We start from the raw sequence: 18652 nt of genomic DNA, 5'->3' as shown, positions 1-18652 counted from the left end.
GACCTGCGGGGGCAGACATGTGGGATGCCAGCCTCTTCTGGCCTGGAGTTCTCAAATTCAACTCTAGACCACAGCCCTCCAGGGCACCTCCTTTGACAAGCCCCTACCTCATGCCTCTGGATGAGGTGCCCCTCTGCTCTGTTCCCACAGTCCCCTGGAGCAACCCCAATTACCGATACCTCGTTCTGGTCTTTAACTGCCAGTCTCCCCCAGCCAGGTGCCTATCAAACCAAATAATCTGATCACAGAGAGAGCTACAGAACATTTTTGGCACTGGGTACAGGCTCAATAAATGTTTGAAGAATGAACATATTAATAAACCAATAAATAAATAAATAAATAAATAAATAAATAAATAAATAAATTCCAAGGAGATCTACAAATGGGTTCCAGAAGATCTACGAACCCCTAACAATTGCACATAATGTTGAATGCTTGCTTGGGAGTTGAGTGCACACTCCTCTGGAAAGGGTCTATAGCTTTTATTAGCGTATAAAATGATCATGACCCTACCTGACTCACTCTGAATTATCTTCTATTCCTTGGGTGAGTATGTGGCCCCAGCTTTGATTTTAAAGAAGTCAATCTTATATTCCAGAGTGAGTTTTTATTTTGTTTTGGGAAAACAAGCATAGTTGGGGACCCATAGAAAATGATTAACCTCTTCCAAGTCAGCAAGACTTTGGAAGAAAAGATCCTTGTAACATATCAACTCCAGCAAAAATTACAAATGGCAACAAGCTACCACTCCCGTTTCATATTTTTCCTCTTTGAACAGGTAATATGGTCACCTCCAGAGAGAGGAACATGTGTCCGAGGAGCTGCCATGCATGTGTTGAGCAAATATTCCTTCTCTTGGACTCTGTGTTGTTATTGTTTGGAGTTTTTTTTTACTCTAATTCTAATAAATAAATAATTAGAATATACACCATTTCCATCATATGGCACATTGTAAAATTTGAATGCAAAGACAAAGCGTTTGGAAAGCAACTCTGGATTTTGTTTTTTCTTGGGAGATGTGAAGGAGAAACAGGGAAGGGAGTAGGTAAACAATGACTAGCACCCAGAGCCATTACTGCCGTAAGGAAATGTTCAAAATGCAAGGGGTACAATAGACAAGAAAGAAAAACTTGACAACTGGAAGTTCAGAGAAGGTTCTGGCTCTCTCTTTAGGATATGAAAGTATTCTTACAATAACATGTACAAAAACGTGAATATACTTCAGTTAAGTAATCATGATTAACTGATGCAGTAGCAAAAGCTCCCCATTTGGAGATTGTTGGCAATTATTCTAAACATCGTCTTCAGTAGCTGTGCTTCTTAGCCAAAAACATTCCCACTAGTAAATATGACGCCGGCTGACCTACTTATGTTTATATTTATATATGTGTGTGTGAGTTGGTATATACATAGGTTTTCTGCTTTTCAAATACTGTCTACCCTTCAGGATGATGTAAAGTCCTTTGGGGATTTGAGGTGATGATGCTGGGATCATAAATTCGTCCCCCAAGCTGGGCAAATTTATACTGAATTACTCACACGCTTGCAGAAAGTGAGGATGTTGGTTTTCAGCCAAATCCAAAGGCCTAAAGTACCAGGACTTGGGGATTTAAAAAAAAAAAAATCGAGGGTTTAAGAGGTGCAGAGTCTCTGAGTTAGAAAGAATCTCAGAGGTGACCCCATCCAATCTTGCCACTAGGAATCCAGCTCGCCACCCCGTTCCTGACAGATGGGCAGTCACTCTAGGCTCAGGCACATCCGACAGACACTCATTCTATGAAACATCACAGCCTGCAGTCAGGGACCTAATTGCCAAAGCTGAGCCTCACATCAAGCTGAAACTTTACTCCTGATAATTTCATCTTCTGGCCTCAGTTCTGTGCCCAAAATAATAAAAACAAAAATTAGGACTAAACCTTCTACCTCATAAAAGCCCATCTTTCACATCCTCTCTGAGACTTCTCTTCCCCAGGCTGAATTACCCTAAATATTTATTTCTGAGACTCTTACCATATGTCATTTAGATCCTATGCAATCCCCAAAGCTTTATTGCCTCTGGACACACTAGTTTTTCAACACCCATCTTTAAATATTATCCACTAAAACAAAGGCAAGTCTACAGATCATGGTGCTTGTGTTGCTAGAGACATCATCAGTTGTATCACTTATCCATTGCTCCTACACTCCTGCTAACAGCAGCAATTTTTGCATTGGTGGCAATTATCCATTCTTGGAAAAGAATCTTGACTTTTAATCTCTACCAGTGATGTTCAAGGGGTGGCATGTGACCCAGTTCTGGCCAATGAAATGTAAGGGGACATCAACTCTGATGGAAGAAAAGAAGGCCTACAAGAAAGCTTCTTTTCCTCTCCTTTTTCTTCCCATTTTGAATGCTGGCGTGTGAAGATGTGATGGCCGGAACAGAAGCAGCCATCCTGTGACCAAGAGGCAACAACAGCTGAAAGAGGCAAAATAGAAAAATGGAAAGGACTTGAGTCCTTGATGGGTTACTGAGTCACTAAATCAGACCTGGGGCTCCTTGTTAAACAAAAAAACTACATGTTTTAATTGTTAGAGCTACCACTAGTCAAATATTCTGTAATTTGCAGCTAAAGGCACTCTTAACAACAGAAAAGGTATAATGGAGCTACCGCCTCTTTTGATTTGGACATTGTATTTCTAGAAATGTAGCCTTCACTTTTTTAAGAGTCATATCACTACTCAGAATCTGCTGTGCATCTGGTCCAAACCAAACAAGCAAATAAACAAAATCCCTATGACTGGAGATCACAATCTCAAATGCTTGCAGAGACCAAGCAATTAACATAAATGGGTGAATCTGGCTAGATGTGAGATAATAGAGAACAAGGACATTGAAATTCAAGCATTTTAAATACTATATTAGTGAAACAAAATACTAATATATCTATGAGGAAGATTTGGCAGGCAGTCCACCAGTTCATGACCCTTGCAAAAATCATCCTCAAGCTTGACAGCTACATATCCCCGTTCCTGTAAGAGTATCATTTCTTCTTAAATCCTCCAGTATAGCCTGTAGTTTAGTCTGAGTCTTTCATTTCAATCCAGAAATACAGTCCTGAATTTTAATTCTATCACCCAACATCTTAATCAATTTAGTTAAGACAACCAAAATATTAACATCAAAATCTACTGTCCCTCTTTAATCTAAGCCTCTTGCTTAAACCAGCAGGATTCACAATCGTTGATTTGAGAAGGCAATAAAATAAGAGTGTAAAGAATAAGCACATAAGGATTCTTTAACCAAATACCTTTGGGGCTGCCAGGTTCCCTGGGCTATCACTGAGTTATTTTATCCTTGGCAGAGACAAAATGAGAAACTATATCTGTCCACACCCTAAAGACCTAAGCCCGGTGCAAACATATGGTCCAATCGGGGGAGTTATTTACTGCAAAGCTCACTGAGACTGGCTCCTCTCGAGGTCATTTCTGCACTGGCAACATTTACCTTCAGTTTGCCGGGATAAAGCCCCTGGCAAATCTGAAGAACTAAAAGCTCCTGGTTGTCCCAGGAAATTCTTATTGCTATTCATGTTCATGTTAAGGAAATGTGAATCAGTTCGTGTTGGACTCGCCACTTCTGAGAGTTCTAGAGGATTCATCCCCGGTTGTTTGCAGGGCTTACCATCATATCCCCACGTCACCCTTCATCATTTCTCTAGTTCTTAAAAAGTACATGACCATTTGACAAAAACAAAAGCTAGAAAATACAAACACAATAACAAGAGCATTCCCATAGTATTTTTTATGAGCCAAGCAGTGAGCTATTCTATGAAATAGGTACCATTTCTGTCTCCTCTTTAAAAATGAAGACACTGGGGGTAGGCTGGGGCCAGAAACAAAGCAACAACAAAGACCCTAGGCTCAGAGCCATTCAGGAGCTTCCCCATGATCACCCATCTGGTAAGTGAAAGCTTAAATTTAAACCCAGACCACCTAACTCAAGGTTCAACTTATTAACCATGCTGGAATGACATTTTTTAGACGACTGAAATAGCCATGAAGTCTATCACTCACAGATAACCACTGCTCACATGCTGGCATGTTTCTTGTCGGTCTTTTCTCGAAGGTGATTAAAATTTTCAGAGCTGGGAAGAGGCCTCAAAGATGGTATCATCCCAAACCTCATTTCACAGGAGAAACTAAGGCCCAGAAAGGTGAAGAGCCTTCCTCCAGGTCATACTGCTATTTGGAAATGGAATTTAGGCCCTCGGACCCTTCGTCTAAGGTTTTTCTGGGGCCTTCTGACTCAAATTGGTTGGCAGTGGCTTTCGGGAGTACCATGTTGAGAAGGGTTTAAGGCCTGTGGGCTCAGAGGTACTACAGTAGATTAGTGATGGCGACAGTGAACACAGCAGCATGGCCACATGCACATCAAGAATTTACCACCTACCAAGAAGCAGCCCCTGGAAGAGAAGGAGAATGTCCAGGAAAGGCTGCTTTTTTTTTTTTTTTTAGATTTTATTTATTTATTAGAGACACACACACACACACACAGAGAGAGAGAGAGAGAGAGAGAGAGAGAGAGACAGGCAGAGGGAGAAGCAGGCTCCATGCAGGAAACCCGACATGGAACTCAATCCCAGTTCTCCAGAATCACTCCCTGGGCTGAAGGCGGCACTAAACTGCTAAGCCACCAGGGCTGCCCAGGAAAGGCTTTCTTAACAAAGACCAGGTATGTTCTTCCCCTATGTCGGGGATCTCAAACCCCAGGGCCTTCAGGGCCAAGTCTCTAACATGAATGGGTGAAGTGGGCAAGTGCAGAAATGAACAAAGAAGAGCACGAGCCAGCTCCACTTCATCTCCAGCCAACTGTTGCCTCCCGAGGGGAAAGCTGGGGCCTATGCTCCCAGGCCTTCCTATTTTTTCCAATGAAGCATGAAATTCAGATTTTTTTTTTTTTTTTTTTAGAAATGTGATGTCTCCTAACTTTAATGCTGGCAACTAATTCAAATTGGAATAATAAACAGGCAGTGTAGGACAAACAAAGCACATCAGCTAATAACATTACAACCTCTTGTTTTCATGATGGCCTTACCAAAAGTTATCATTCTGTATTACAAACCCAAGATTCTATTTGTATTTTTCCTCCCCTTTTCTCTCACTCTCTCCTTTTCTACCTCCCTCCCACTCCCCTTTATCTTCCTCCACCATTCCATCTAGAGAAGCATCCTACCTGGGGCTACCAAAAAGAACATGGACACTGCCCCTTCCAAACCCACCAGAGCACAGCTATGGAGAGTCCAAGTGATTACCAATGACCCCGAGGACCATTTGGGAAGTTAGTCATGCCTCTTGGGGTGATGCCTTTTGCTCTCCGATGACTTATGTAAGGAGGAGTAGATGATTGCATCTGACATGCCTCATCGCAAAGGCTAAAGATAGGCCTCCCCACTCTCTCAGAAACTACCCGATGCCTCCATAGCAGGAGCTGAGTGGGCTCCACCAACATTCTGATGTGCGTGTCTGCCCTTTCCATGAGCTTTCAGTGTTTCACTCACAGTCGAACACCAGAGCTGCCAGGTTATCAGAGAAAGTTCCCCTCCTGCTGATGACCTATTACTCAGCAGCAGCACCCGGGCCTTTTGTATGGAACCCCCCAATTTCTGTTAATCCCAAGGATGGCTAGTAATTATCTGCCCACTAAAAAGAAGAGGAGACTTGGCACACACCTATGAAATCAATCAGCATTTAGGGAACAAACACTGCATGGAAAGCCCTGAACCACAATGTGATAAGTTCATCTGGAAACTGCAGCAAGCAGGCATCAGAACCAATAACTTGATTCATTCATTCAATCAACAAACAATTACTAAGCAACAAATACAAAGGGCAAGATCAGAACAAGGTGTCAAAAAGAACACACTGTGAACAAGAAATCAACCTTACTAAAGGTAGAAAAATAGAAGTATTAGTTTCAATAATTGTGGTATAAACAGAATACTCCACAGCCATTTAAAATCATATTTGAGAAGTCTATCCAATAATAAGGGAAAATTTCATGAATACATAATCAGGTTTGAAAAAAATAAAAGCCAGATGTGAAATATAATTGGGTCAAAATCAGAGTGAACACACTGAGTAACCTCCCTTTTCTGTTCCTAAGACACAGAACTTATAGATAAATCTTTAGATGTTTTAAAATTTACATAGTGCTGCTTAGAAATAGGAAAAGGGAATCACAGATCAAAAATAAAGAGGACTCCCTGAAAATAAATGAATCAAAAGATAGGACTCTACAATTTCAAAATCAAAGCCACATAGTTCATGGGGGATGGGTCCAATATGAGCCATGGAAGCAAAGGTCCCAACATCTACCCAGGAAATAACAGGCAAAACTGTACCCAAAACCATACTGCTAGGAGTCACAGCCAAAAAATATGCCCCTGTCTGTGGCAAGGAGCCAAAATGAAGTAACTTACATGGGACTAGTACCCAAGCCCGCACCACAAGATATATAGAGCAACGAGAGAGCTCTGAGCGGCGATGTTGACATGAGCTTTAGTTTAAAAGCACATACCCTTGCGGACATAGGGCAGAAAAAAAATCACCTTAAAATTCACAAACAAAAATTAGAGGACATATGAAGACATCCAATGATCAGAATCTATAAAGTGAAAGAATTCATACCTGAAGAAACAAAGACACTAAAGCAATCAAAGAAGGACTTCACAGTATTTTATTCTTTAAAATCCTCAAAAGGACAGAGGAAGGATTTACATTCACAAGTGAAAAGAGTTTTTTATAAAACAAACAAACAAAAAAGCAGGAGGGTATAAAAAGGGGCCGATTATTTATCTTGGAAATATGTGAGCCACTGTTGAAATTAAAAGCTCAACAGATAGGCAAAATAAGACACCAGATACAAATAAAAAGAGTTGGTTAACTGGAATATAGAACTGAGGAAACCTTCCCAAACAATGCACGGAGAGATAGAGAATTGGAAAAAAAGATGTTTAATTTAAGATACCTGGAGGACTCATCGAGAAACTACATATGGAGAGAACAGAGAAAATGTTGGAGAGGAAACATCCAACACATAATGGCTGAGATTTTTCCGGAATTAAAGAAAACCCTGGATCTTCTGACTAAAAAAAGCCCACAGAGTGCAAAGTACCAAAAAAAAAAAAAAAATCCATCCCATATATACAGTATAATCCTAAACTGATAACTAACTAAATGGAGCTTAGAAGGAAATAGACCCACATGTCCAACTGTGGTTACTCCTGGTGAGAGGACATAGAGGGGAGAAATTTATTTTTTCTTTAAACATTAATATACTAAGCCATCTACAATGAAAAATTATTTTTATAAACTGTGGAGGAGGAGTATTCATTATTTCAAATACACATAAACACACTTTAAAAAAAAAATTGTCCTCAAGGAATTTACTGTCTAGTAGAAGAGATGAGGCATGCATAGAAACATCATATAAAGCGAAGTCCATGTAGTAACTGACATGGATAGATGTAGCTGAAATCTAAGCCTTGCCTTTTCCCCCAGGGAGCCAACAGAAATAGAGGAGAGGGAGGAGGATGTGAGGACACCGAGCAGAAATGTGAAGGTTTAGTGCATATGCCTGATTTATTAGGGGCTATTGCTGCATCCAGAGTGTATTCCATTTGGAGAGGATCAAAATGGCCAAACCAAGATAGGATTAGAATTTTATCTCCATCAACCATTTATTTTTACTTCTAAATTAATTATATTTCAAGACCACCCATTGACAGGAGCAAAAATTAACATCTCTATTGTAAATTTACACCACAAAAATCTGCCACTTAACAGATTATTTCTATTTTTATATTTCAATTATTATAAGGCTTTGTTCTTTTTTTCATGGGTCAAGTAGACTGAGGGAAAGGTAAAAATAGTGTGGAGGGGGCAGCGTTCAATTTACATAATAATCAAATTAACTACCACTCCTATCCATGGGGGCACTATCAACTATCATGTTATCAATTTGGAAGTGAAAACAACACAGGTATGTTCTGGGCTTTACCAAATGAACATCTAAATCATAGCGGGAGACAGAAAGGCCTTTTCAGTTTGGGGAGATTCAGGCTTTGGGGTCATAACACCATTGGCACACTCAACCAAGCAAGGTAGGGTTTTAGGCAACGTCTCATGGCTGCTTCTTAAGAGCCAAACAAACTGCATGCAGCGTTCAGCTCCAAAAGAAACAGGTGGCAAAGGCACAAGCCAACTAGATGTGCTACTAATGGAAGGAAGGGCTGTTCACATCTCAGACAATCTCTTTCCTTTTTTAACACATCCAGGTTTCTCAAAATACCACTCTTTAACCCACCTCCTGTCAACATCACCTGCTCATCCCACACATGGGGCCCAACATATACCCCAACATTATCTGCGCTCACTTCTTTGATTCCCTGCCATCAAGACCAACTCGGAAAGCCTCGACAATAATGAGGAGTAACCAATTCCCTTCACCATTTTTGAATCAATGTACACTTTCTTTCCTCTCCCCTTTCTCCGCTCTTAAATCTCTCTCTAATCTTGATTTCTCTCAAAATGTCCTTTCTCATCTTCTGCTTGCCATTTCCTGATTCTCTTTTCCTTCTGTACTATTAAGTGGGATCACGCTCCTGTCCATTCTCCATAAAGCAGTTTCATTCTACAGGAGCAGAGAATGCTTCCACGCACATCCTCAAAACTCCCTCTTAATACCCCTTAAGGGAGGAACAGCTGCTGGTCCAGTAGGTCAGAGCCTGACATTCATGGTGGACAGGGTCACCGTATATCAAACAGGTGCCCAACTATGAGCCCGCTCTCTGTTCTTACTTCTTTGCATGGGTAGGTCCAGTAAGAGCCTGAGCTACACACCTGCCAACTCAGACCTCCCAGCCTCAAGACACCTCCTCTACGTCGGATTTCACCAGATTTCCTCTTGATTGTCCTGAGCCCTAGTCTATACATACGTTTCACTTTCAGCATGGCTACTATCTTTTGTGTGTTGCCTCTGTGGTCAAAACTTTAGAAGTGGAGGAGGAGTCGGGGGTAATATTTAGATCCCCAAATCATACTCTAAACCCCTACTAGGAACTGCATTCTTCTTCATGTCTTCATCAGAGGGCTGGTCATTCCTTATGCATAAGCCCTAGGCTCTGATTCACTGCACCTCTCCATGGCTTAGTACTTCCTATATAAAATGGAGATTAATTCCTTGACCCTCTTGAAGATGTGATGACAAAGTTAAAGAATAGGCTTAATTTGCTGGAATGTGAGATCACAGGTTGCAAACGGAAAACTGAGATCTAGTTCCATTGTCCACCATGTGGCCTCGGCCAAGTCATTACCTGCCCCCTATGCCTCAGGCACGCCATCTGAAAGTTGTAGAATGCTCTAGTAGATTCTAAGACCTTTCCCAGTTTGAACAACTGGTGGCAGGGCACAGCTGCTCCTTACTTTTTTCATCCTGGAAAGGAGCCCCCCACCCTGCCCCCAAAACTGAGAGATAGTTGGGAAAATGCTCAGCCACACGAAGGATTTCTGCTAGGCTGTAAACCATGTAAAATGAATGTTTAATAAGATACCGCATCGGTTGTATACTTGGGCTGAATGTGCTGCAGCCCAGGAGACCTGAAAGAATTAATACTGTTCCCAAAGGAGCTGGTGGGAATTGCTGAGGCAGAGGCAGCATCTGATTTGATGAATATAAAAGTGCTTTCAGAGCGTCAGAAGGAAAGTGCTCTGACAAATGTCTGCTCACTCCATTAGGATGTCTCCTGCTATCCAAGGAACACACTCCAAGAAGGTCTCAGGGCTGGGGCCCATGGCACACAAATACACCCACCCCCTCCTCCGTTCCTACCCCAGCTGGTCCTTTCCTGGGGCTCAGATGGAGATCCTGTGTGCCCCCGTAACTCCAATGTTTTTCTCCTTCCTCACCTTGCTTCTCCCTTCTGACCCTCTTCCGATCCTTCACTTCTGCCTGACTCTCAAACCAGGCCTTCATATAACCTCTCACCCCAGTCTTGGAATCTTTCTCTCCTCTTCCCCAAACCAACACTCTCAGACACTCCACAGAAAGACTTTACCTCTCATTCTAAGTCAAGGGCTGTGGACACACCTTCTTTCATTAGGACACTCTCCCAACTTCATGCCAAAACCCATCCTGGGGAGGCAACCCCTCCATCTGAGGTTCTGGGTGCCCCTGTCAGCCCCACTCGGGGAACATGTAGGAAAATGCTCAGGGTCTGCAGTCAATTGTCTCCACTCACTCCTTAGAGGAACATTCTCCTGGGCACCTCCAGCCCAGGGCTTCTCAAATTCTTTACCCCACTTCCCCCAACAGTAGACAGTCTATGGAAGCATGACATTTCTCTGCTCTTTTGTGCTTCACCTAAAAACTAGGCATTCTATTCCAATAACATACCCACATTTAATCTTTTTTTTAAAAATAGTTTTAGTCACTTACCACGGAGGGGGAAAAAATGACATTTTCCCACAAATCCGGTAAAATTGGTATCATAGAAATATGAGCCATAGTGTGGCAAGTGCCCCTGGCTCACCTCTGTGCACTACTTGGAAACCTCCAAGCATCCCACCACTTCATTACACATCTGCATCTTCCTGGCACACCCAAGGTGCCTCTGAGTACCCCACTTTCAGAACCAAGGGAAAAAGCATTGACATTCATTTCTGGGTTTGGAGAAGCAGGACTTGGCTCTCACCAGGGCCGAGCGGCCACGACCCTCTTTCAAATCCAAACAGATGCCAGAGGCTCCCAAAGACCTGTGGTGGCTGCGGTATGCTTGGCACACTCCCGGGTCCCGGCGGCCTATCACCTCTCCGACTTACCTTGTCAGCCATGATCATAGATGCGCCCCCGTGGATGCCCAGGATGGGGATGAAAGTCTGTGAAGAGATAAAATCCAGCATCTGAGCCACGGCCTCCTGGTCGGTGTCGTCTCCAAACACAAGGCCATGGATGCGCGCCCCAGACATGAGGTCGCACACATGCGTGATGAGGCTCTTGGGGTCTGTGCGGTTCATCAGCAGGGCTACCACGTTCACGTCCAGGGGCAGGCCTGTTGCCTGCTCAGGGCCCCACAGGTTTCGCAGTTCGCGCTCCGTCACGTCGTGGCTGTGACCCAGCAGCACCGCAATGTTCAGCGCCGGAGGACCCTTCTCCGCCGCCGTGCCCTGCGCCGGACCGCGCCAGACCAGAAGGGCCGGCAGCACCAGCAAGGTCCAATAACCCAGTCTGCCCATAGTCGCCACTTACGGTCCCTGCAAGGCGGAGAGGGAGAGTCAGGGCCGGGGAGCAACGGTTCTGGAAGGAAGGGATCACCGACCCAGCCCTTGCGCTAGGAGCCACGTGGAGAGCCCATCGCCCATCCCCAGAGCCCGCCGACAGAGTCACCCACTCCGCTCCCCATTCCCAACGCCATCCACATCCCTCCACCCAACTCTATCCATAACTCCAATCCGAGCTAATCCTCCAGCCCTGGCCCCATGTCCATCTTCGCATCCAACCTCCTCCCCCCCCCCCCCGTGTCTCCAGCCTCCTCTCCACACACCTAGCTCTGCCCACATCTCCCACCACACCCCCCAAGGTAGCTGGGGACCACAGCCCCCGAGCGTAGGCGCTCAGAGCAAACCCGGCACCCGCCCCCTCCTACCCGGCTAGTGCGGATCAAGTTACCGACCCCGCCCCCTGCTCCCGGCGAGGGGAGCGAACTACAGACCAGCCCCCGCGCGTGCGGAGGAGAGGAGGCGGAGGAGACGGTGCGGAGACTCCGCAGCCCCGCTCCCGCGCCGGGCTAGTTGGCTGACCCCGCCCCCTGCGAGCCCGCGGGGCGCAGCACAGGCCTGCCTCCGCGGGGCACCCCCTCCCAAGCGCAAGGCAGCGAGGACACTCGCTTGTGCGCCCCGGGGTCCGGGGTGCCTGGGGGGAATTTCGGGCCCGCGCCACCTCCCTTGGAGGGATCCCGAGGCGACTTCCACTCAACTGAAGGCGGGCTCCAGGGCCCGCCCCCTACACGCGTGCATGTGCACACACACACATACACACACACGCCCTCTCTCACGCTTGCCGCGTGCAATGCAGAATCCCGGAGAGGAGAGGAGGCGCGTCCGCCCCCCCCAGCCGTGGGCCGGCGCGTGGGAGCCGGCTGGGAACGTGCGTGGGGGGAAAGGTGGGCTCCTAAGCCGCTCTCCAACCGACGTGAACCCTACAGCCCCTCCCCAGGCTTTGCAGCCCAGATCCTGTTACCAAGTGTTAGGGGCACGTGGGCAGTGGGCTGCACAGCCTCTCAGGCACGCGCGCATTGCTGCGCACAGCCGCAGGCCGCCGTGGCGGTGCCCACGGCCATCCGGAGTCCGCACACGTCCTCGGCCGGTGCACACACATGTATCGCGCCAGGTGCACAACTGCGCGTGCCTGCAAATACCAGCACGGTCGTGCACGCGTGCACAGGCGCGCGCCCCTCGGGCCCCGCGCCCGCCGGAGCCAGGGGAAGTTGGGGAGAAGTCGTTCTGGCCGACGCGCTCTTCGGGGCGAGCGCCGCGGAGCGCGGAGCCGCAGCGCCCCCTGGTGCTCCTCCCGCGCCTTGCCGCAGATGCTCCCTCTCCCGCTCTCCTCTCCCTCGCTCTCCTGATCCTCCCGCTCTCTCTCCTCGGGTCGAGTCTTCCTCTTCCCCGGCCGGCCCAGCCCAGGTCTCCCGCTGGGACGTACCTGTAGCCGGAGAAGGTCGAGGATGCAGTGGGGCGCGCTGCGCGCACGAGCATCTCGGCCGCCTCAGCAGCCACCGGGTTTAGCGGGTTCCCGCATGCTGCGGCCCCCGCGCGCTCCCCTGGCTGTCCCGCGCTGTCCGCATCGCCCCCACGGGGGGCGGCTATCCCAGCCGGAGGCTCTGCAGCAGGGCTCTACCGGGGTGGAGAAGAAAGAGACAGAGAGGCAGGGTCAGCTCCCCGGCAGGGGAAGGGGAGCTGGGGGGGGGGGGTGCGGAGGGCAGGCTGCAGTCTGCAGTGCTCACGGCCCCCTGTGCGCACAGGGGGCTCGCCCAGAGAGGGGAAGCCGGACCTCAGTGCCCAAGACCCGCTGTGCGTACCCTCAGACCCCGCGGCCGATATGGAGAGCTCCGCTCCGGGGCGCACGGGAGAACCGGAGCCCCGGGCTGGCCACGCACGAGAAGCTAACTGGGCATCTCCACCCTCACCCCCTACCACCTCCCCGGCGGCGCCGGCTGCTGGGAGTTGTTCGGCCAGGAGCTGCTGCGCGAGGGGGGTAGGGAGAGAAAGAGGAGGGAAGGGGGGGTGGGGGCTGGCTGAGTTTGCGATGAGCCGGCAGGAGAGGGGGAGGGAAGGGCTCGGGCTCCCGCGGTCCCGGATCCCCGAGGGAGGGAGGTGCGATTATTCCCACACAGCGACCCTCTTGCGGTCCTGCCGCCCCCTCCCATCCAGGCCTCCCACCCTCTCTCTCCCCCCCACCCCCACCCCCACCTCCACCCCCACCCGCGAAGGGGCCGCCCAGGCCCCGCGTCCCGCGCCAGCACTCACCGCAGCCTCTCTCCACATAGTTCTCAGCAGTGGCCGCTCCTGGTCATCTCCAGGGCTGATGGCTGCGGCCGCGACTCTCAGCGCTCACCCAGCCCCATGCTCCGGCCAACCCCGCGGCGCCTCCCTCCAGGAGCCGGAGCTCGGCTTCCTGCCCCACTCCGGACAGCAGCTGCCCGGTCCTCTGTGCGCGCCCGAGAGCCCTCTCCGCAGCCCAGGCTCGGGGCTGGTGGTGTGTGCGAGGGCGAGTGTGTGTGTGCGAGTGAGTGTGGGAGCGCGCGCGCGCGTGTGGCCGGGGATCCCCGCGGTCCCCGGCGGGGAGAGGCGCGGGCGGAGGATGGCAGCTCCCCCTCCGGGCCCTGCGCTGCGGGGCCGGCTCGCCGCCGGGCGGGCGTTCAGCTCCCCATTTCCCGACGGGAGTCCGGAGAGCGCCTAGCCACCCTGGATGCCGGCACTGGCCACGCTGGGCTTCTGGGGCGTGCTTCTGCTGCGGTCGCCTCGGAGGAAGGGGAGGAGGGGGGCAGGGGCGCCCCCCACGCCAACTTGGGGACTTGTTCCCGGTCGACTAGACGCAGCAGCCCCCGCGACAGCCAGGGAGGCTTGGAGCTCCGGTGGGCGAACGCATCTCCCGCCCGTGGCCGCCTCCCCGGGGGCGGGCCGGGGCTGACCCCGCAGTCCCTGGGCCGCGGGTTCCCGGAGCGCACGGCGGCGGCCAGGCCAGGCCCGGCGGCTGCCTGGCGGAGGGGGCGCCTGCGGCGGCGAGCCGCTGTCCGTGGTGCTGAAACCACGCTCTCCGCCCGCTCCCGAGCGTCTGGTGCGGCTGAAGAATCAATTATTCACATCTCTGCTACCGCTTCCTCCTCCCCCAGTGCCTCGCGCTGGGTACAGCAATCCCCCTCCACGCACAGGCGCGCCGACACACACACACACACACGCACACACACACACACACACACCCCACAGAATCTGCTCCAGTGCTTCTCCCTGTGCCTCGCCACCCCCGGAAAGGAACCCACTCCTCTGTCTCAGGGAGCCAGAATCCTAAAAGTAAAGACTTCTCAACATTCCCCCACTTGCTTCCTTCTTGTTTTCTAAGTTACATCAAACAAAAGTCGCCCTGAGGCTGCCACTTCTAAGCTACCAGCAGGGGTGAGCCAGAGAGCATGGGACTGCCTGGGTGTGTGGCGGGGCCTGGCTGGCAACCTGGCATGAATGAAGAACATTGTCAGATGAGGACCTTTGCCCCTTTTACACTCAACTGTATCTCTCCTTCCAATTCCCTGGTCCCTGTTTTCCTTACCTCAGGTTTGGAAAGAAAGAGGCCTTAAATTATAAGAGGTTTTCCCAATCACTGTTCTTTCTAACCCTGCATCCTCCACTCATCAGCCTGATGTCACCTTTCAGCTTGCTATATATTTAATCTTCCCTTATCAATTCCTAATCTGAAAAGTGAAAATATCTATTTCTCAGGGTTATCTCAAAAAGAAACTGAGATAGCCTTGGTAAAGCAGCCAACAAAACCTAGCACATAGTAAGTAGGTGCTTGATCAACATGGGGTCCCTAGAAGGTAGGTTAAGAGCACAGGGCCTCTTTCTGGGAATGCTCAATACTGATATAGAGACAAGAAAGGACACAGTTTAGAGAACTATGGGTTTGTTATCAAGATGGCTGTTGTATGTTAAGTCTCTGGAGTTTTATTATTCAAAAGACAGAAAGAATGGAAGAAAATCTGGAAGGAAAACGAAAATGGTGGGTTGTGTGAAATACAGCAAAGAACAGAGAAGCATTCCCTTTCTTGAGGCCGTAACTGGGCTGAGCTGGATTGACTGAAGACAACAATGCAGATTGTATCCATGGAGCTTTTTAAAATACAGGTAGTTGTACCCACTTTAGACCTACTCCTTCAAAGTCTACAGGGGTGAAGCCAAGCATGTCTATTTGTTTAACTTCCATAGCTGATTCTGAGTATGCCCTGCTTAATAACCCACCATACCTTCCATACTTGTATATCATCGTGGACCCTGAAATAGTCTCTGATAAAAATTATTGGCATGTAGAGCTTAAAGTCATTCGTGACCAGACCCATAGAAAGGTAGATCAAACAGGTGTGGTCTCTTTTGAATAGAGAAAGAAGACAGTCCTCCATTTGAAGGAACCATCTATCTCTGCAGACACAGGCAGCTACAGTTGCCCCAGGCTGGACATCTCCCCAGGGTGGAGAGCCTTTTAGGGCCAGACACTTCGAATTCCACCACACAGGTGAAGACTGTAACAGTGTGTATGTGATCACGACAATTTACCATGTTCTGTGCTGCAAAAACTAAACCTACCACAGAGCCAAGGACACTGAGCAGGATTTTGCTACTCAAGACTTTCAGATGAAAAACCTTCATAGCAGCTATGCTGACAAAAACTATGTGAAAAAAAAAAAAAAAGAGCCCCTAGTCACACTGTTCTGCAGTCAATTTTGCCAATTGGTTTTATTGCCAGTCACATCATTAAAGTGACTGAAATTACCTAGTCTAGTCTTAAGGAACAAATTGTTTCAGTTGTTTTCAATTCGATTGATTTATCTCCAAATGCTTCACTAAAGAAATGACCCCCATGGTTGCCACTTGCTTTGAGCCACTTGAATGCTGTGGTTAGAAACCAACCACCATATCGTGTCATTTTACAGAGAAGTAAAATGAGCCAATCATTGATTGTGCTTCTGTTAATATCTCTATTCTCAAAGGAAACAAATAAAGAATGGCAGCATTTTAGCTGAAAGACCTTTAGAGATGATCCTGTACTGTGCATTCTGTTTTCAAGTTTAGGGAACTCTACTTACCTGAGTCACTTTAAAGTGAATTCTTACATTAAAGGATCTGAGAAGTCCTGTGGGTTAATGTGTTTATTAATCCAGCAATATTCCAAAAAAAAATTGATCATGGAAGCCTGCTTTATTTCACATAAAAGTTGCTGCCATCCTATGGAACTAATGTTTCTCTGAATGCTTTATTTTTTTTTAATTTTATTTATTTATGATAGTCACAGAGAGAGACAGAGACATAGGCAGAGGGAGAAGCAGGCTCCATGCAAGGAGCCCGACATGGGATTCGATCCCGGGTCTCCAGGATCGCGCCCTGGGCCAAAGGCAGGCGCCAAACCGCTGCGCCACCCAGGGATCTCTCTCTGAATGCTTTAAAAGAATTTCAGACCTAGCCCAAAACCTTTCTTTTGCATATGGGGAAAGTAAAACTAATGAACTTTAGTACTGTGAGATAAGAGGTCAAAGGCAAAATTTGAACCAAGATCCAAAACTTTTGTTTTATGTGTTTCTGTGTAAAATAAAATATAAGTGTGTTTGCGTTCTACAAGGCTATTGGGGTTCCAAAGCAGGGTGATAGAATCCTGAGAGAGAAAGAGTAAAAGAGAAATTTAGGGTGGCCAAGAAACCTGAAACACCAGCCTTGCCACCACCTTCAGTCCTTGTTTCATCACTGGTAATCTATCTGTACCATCCCTCCAAATTCCAGCCTGTGGGTCCACCTCTCATGCTAACCATGGTCCCTTCCTGATGTTATCTTTTACATACTAGCAGTTACATGTGTACCACATGGATATATACACAGGACTGGCGAGAGCACACTACTCACCTGTCCTGTCCTGTGCCAAGGCAGACATCATTAATCAATTTGTGAACTCTTTCTTTCAAAATTTTGATAGAACATCATAAGCTTGCTCAGTTCTAGGCATTCTGGGTGGCCCTGTCCATTGATCAGAACTGGCTCCACTTTGACATTCCTAATGGCAAGCTCTCATAGATATCTGAGTGTAGCATAATCTGACTCTGATTACCTATATCTCCTTTACTTTCTCTCGGATCCTTACTTCCATGTTACCAGGTGACCTTAAAGACTTTCTCCTCTTTAGATCTCAGTTTGTCCGTTTGTAAAACAAAGGTTTACACAAGCCATGATGACCTCAGAGCTGCCTTCCATGTTTGATGCTCAATGATTCTGTAACTTTTTTTTTTGAAGGTCTTGACTTTGGGATCAACCGAGGTGCTAGTTAACCCTCCCATAATATCCAAAAGGCTTTAAAAATCCCTTCCTGCTCCCATAACTCATTGAGATATCAATAGTTCTAATCAGAGAGTAAGGTTTTTTTCTAAACAAATCCACTGCTAGTCTTGAGAACTAAAATTAAGAGAGCAACAAAAGATTTTGTACCTTGTTGGTCTTCACCCAATGCAACCCAGTGTCCTACCTTAAACCAGACAGAGGCCTGGGAGACACCACAACATGCCATTGAGAAAGGAATAATTGTACATTCTACCACTTAGAGAAAAGTCATGAACCTTTCCAGGTCTCAGTTTTTTCATCAGTAAAATGGGAGTAAAATCACTCTGCCTCCCCCCAGCACCACAGTGAATGTTACATAAGAGTATGTTTTAGTGTGAATCCCTCCAATAGCCTAACGGTCCTACACCCAATTCCAAAGTTGGGGGTGGGTGTCCCCACACCACCAAGCAATCTTTGACACCAGTTGGGTGTCCTACAATTCAACTCAAATCTGACCCTACATGGAGATACCATCAGACTCCATAGGTTAAGGACTCAGTCCCTACCCTCCAGTTCAGATGTCAACTGCAAGTCCAGGCTGTTTCCTGTGTTTCTGATTGGCTATAAATCAGAGATTCCCACGGCCCCCTCCTTGGGTTTGATCAATTTGCTAGAGCAGCTCACAGAAGTTAGGAAACCCGTTTACTGACTAGATTACTGGTTTATTGCAATAGATATTAAAGGAATCAAATCAACAGCAGAGATATGCAGATATATAGACTATAGAATATAGATTATCATATATAGGGCAAGGTATGGGGGAAGGGTGCAAACCTTCCACATCATCCCCAGATGCACCACTCTCCCAGTATCTCCATGTTTCCACCAACCTGGAAGCTCTCCAAACCCTGTCCTTTGGATTTTTATGGAGGCTTCATGACATAAGCGTGATTGATTAAATCATTGGCCATTGGTGATTGAGTTCACATCTCCCCTCCCTCTCCCCTCCCTGGAGAGCCAGGGATGGGACCAAAAATTCCAACCT

The 18652-nt window shown here is 47.7% G+C and overlaps 1 protein-coding gene across 3 annotated transcripts in view; it reads right to left on the bottom strand.

The window, feature by feature from the left end:
* Positions 1-18652, bottom strand: part of GRIN2A (glutamate ionotropic receptor NMDA type subunit 2A) — a 545905-nt gene that overhangs the window by 364032 nt on the left and 163221 nt on the right. Inside the window, exons 1-3 of one of the 3 annotated variants that reach the window (XM_038540400.1) lie at positions 13564-13861; positions 12740-12930; positions 10861-11292 (exon numbers count right to left, since the gene is read on the bottom strand). In XM_038540400.1, the coding sequence (XP_038396328.1) occupies positions 10861-11274 (414 nt within the window). In that variant the 5' untranslated portion in view covers positions 11275-11292; positions 12740-12930; positions 13564-13861. Of the gene's footprint in view, positions 1-10860; positions 11293-12739; positions 12931-13563; positions 13862-18652 lie in introns of those variants that run through there. The other 2 variants (XM_038540398.1, XR_005360918.1) reach the window with 2 other exon arrangements.

Source organism: Canis lupus, chromosome 6, assembly GCF_011100685.1.
Source record: "Canis lupus familiaris isolate Mischka breed German Shepherd chromosome 6, alternate assembly UU_Cfam_GSD_1.0, whole genome shotgun sequence".
In the NCBI taxonomy this organism is placed as follows: Eukaryota; Metazoa; Chordata; class Mammalia; order Carnivora; family Canidae; genus Canis; species Canis lupus.
This window is presented reverse-complemented; position numbering and strand designations above follow the sequence as displayed.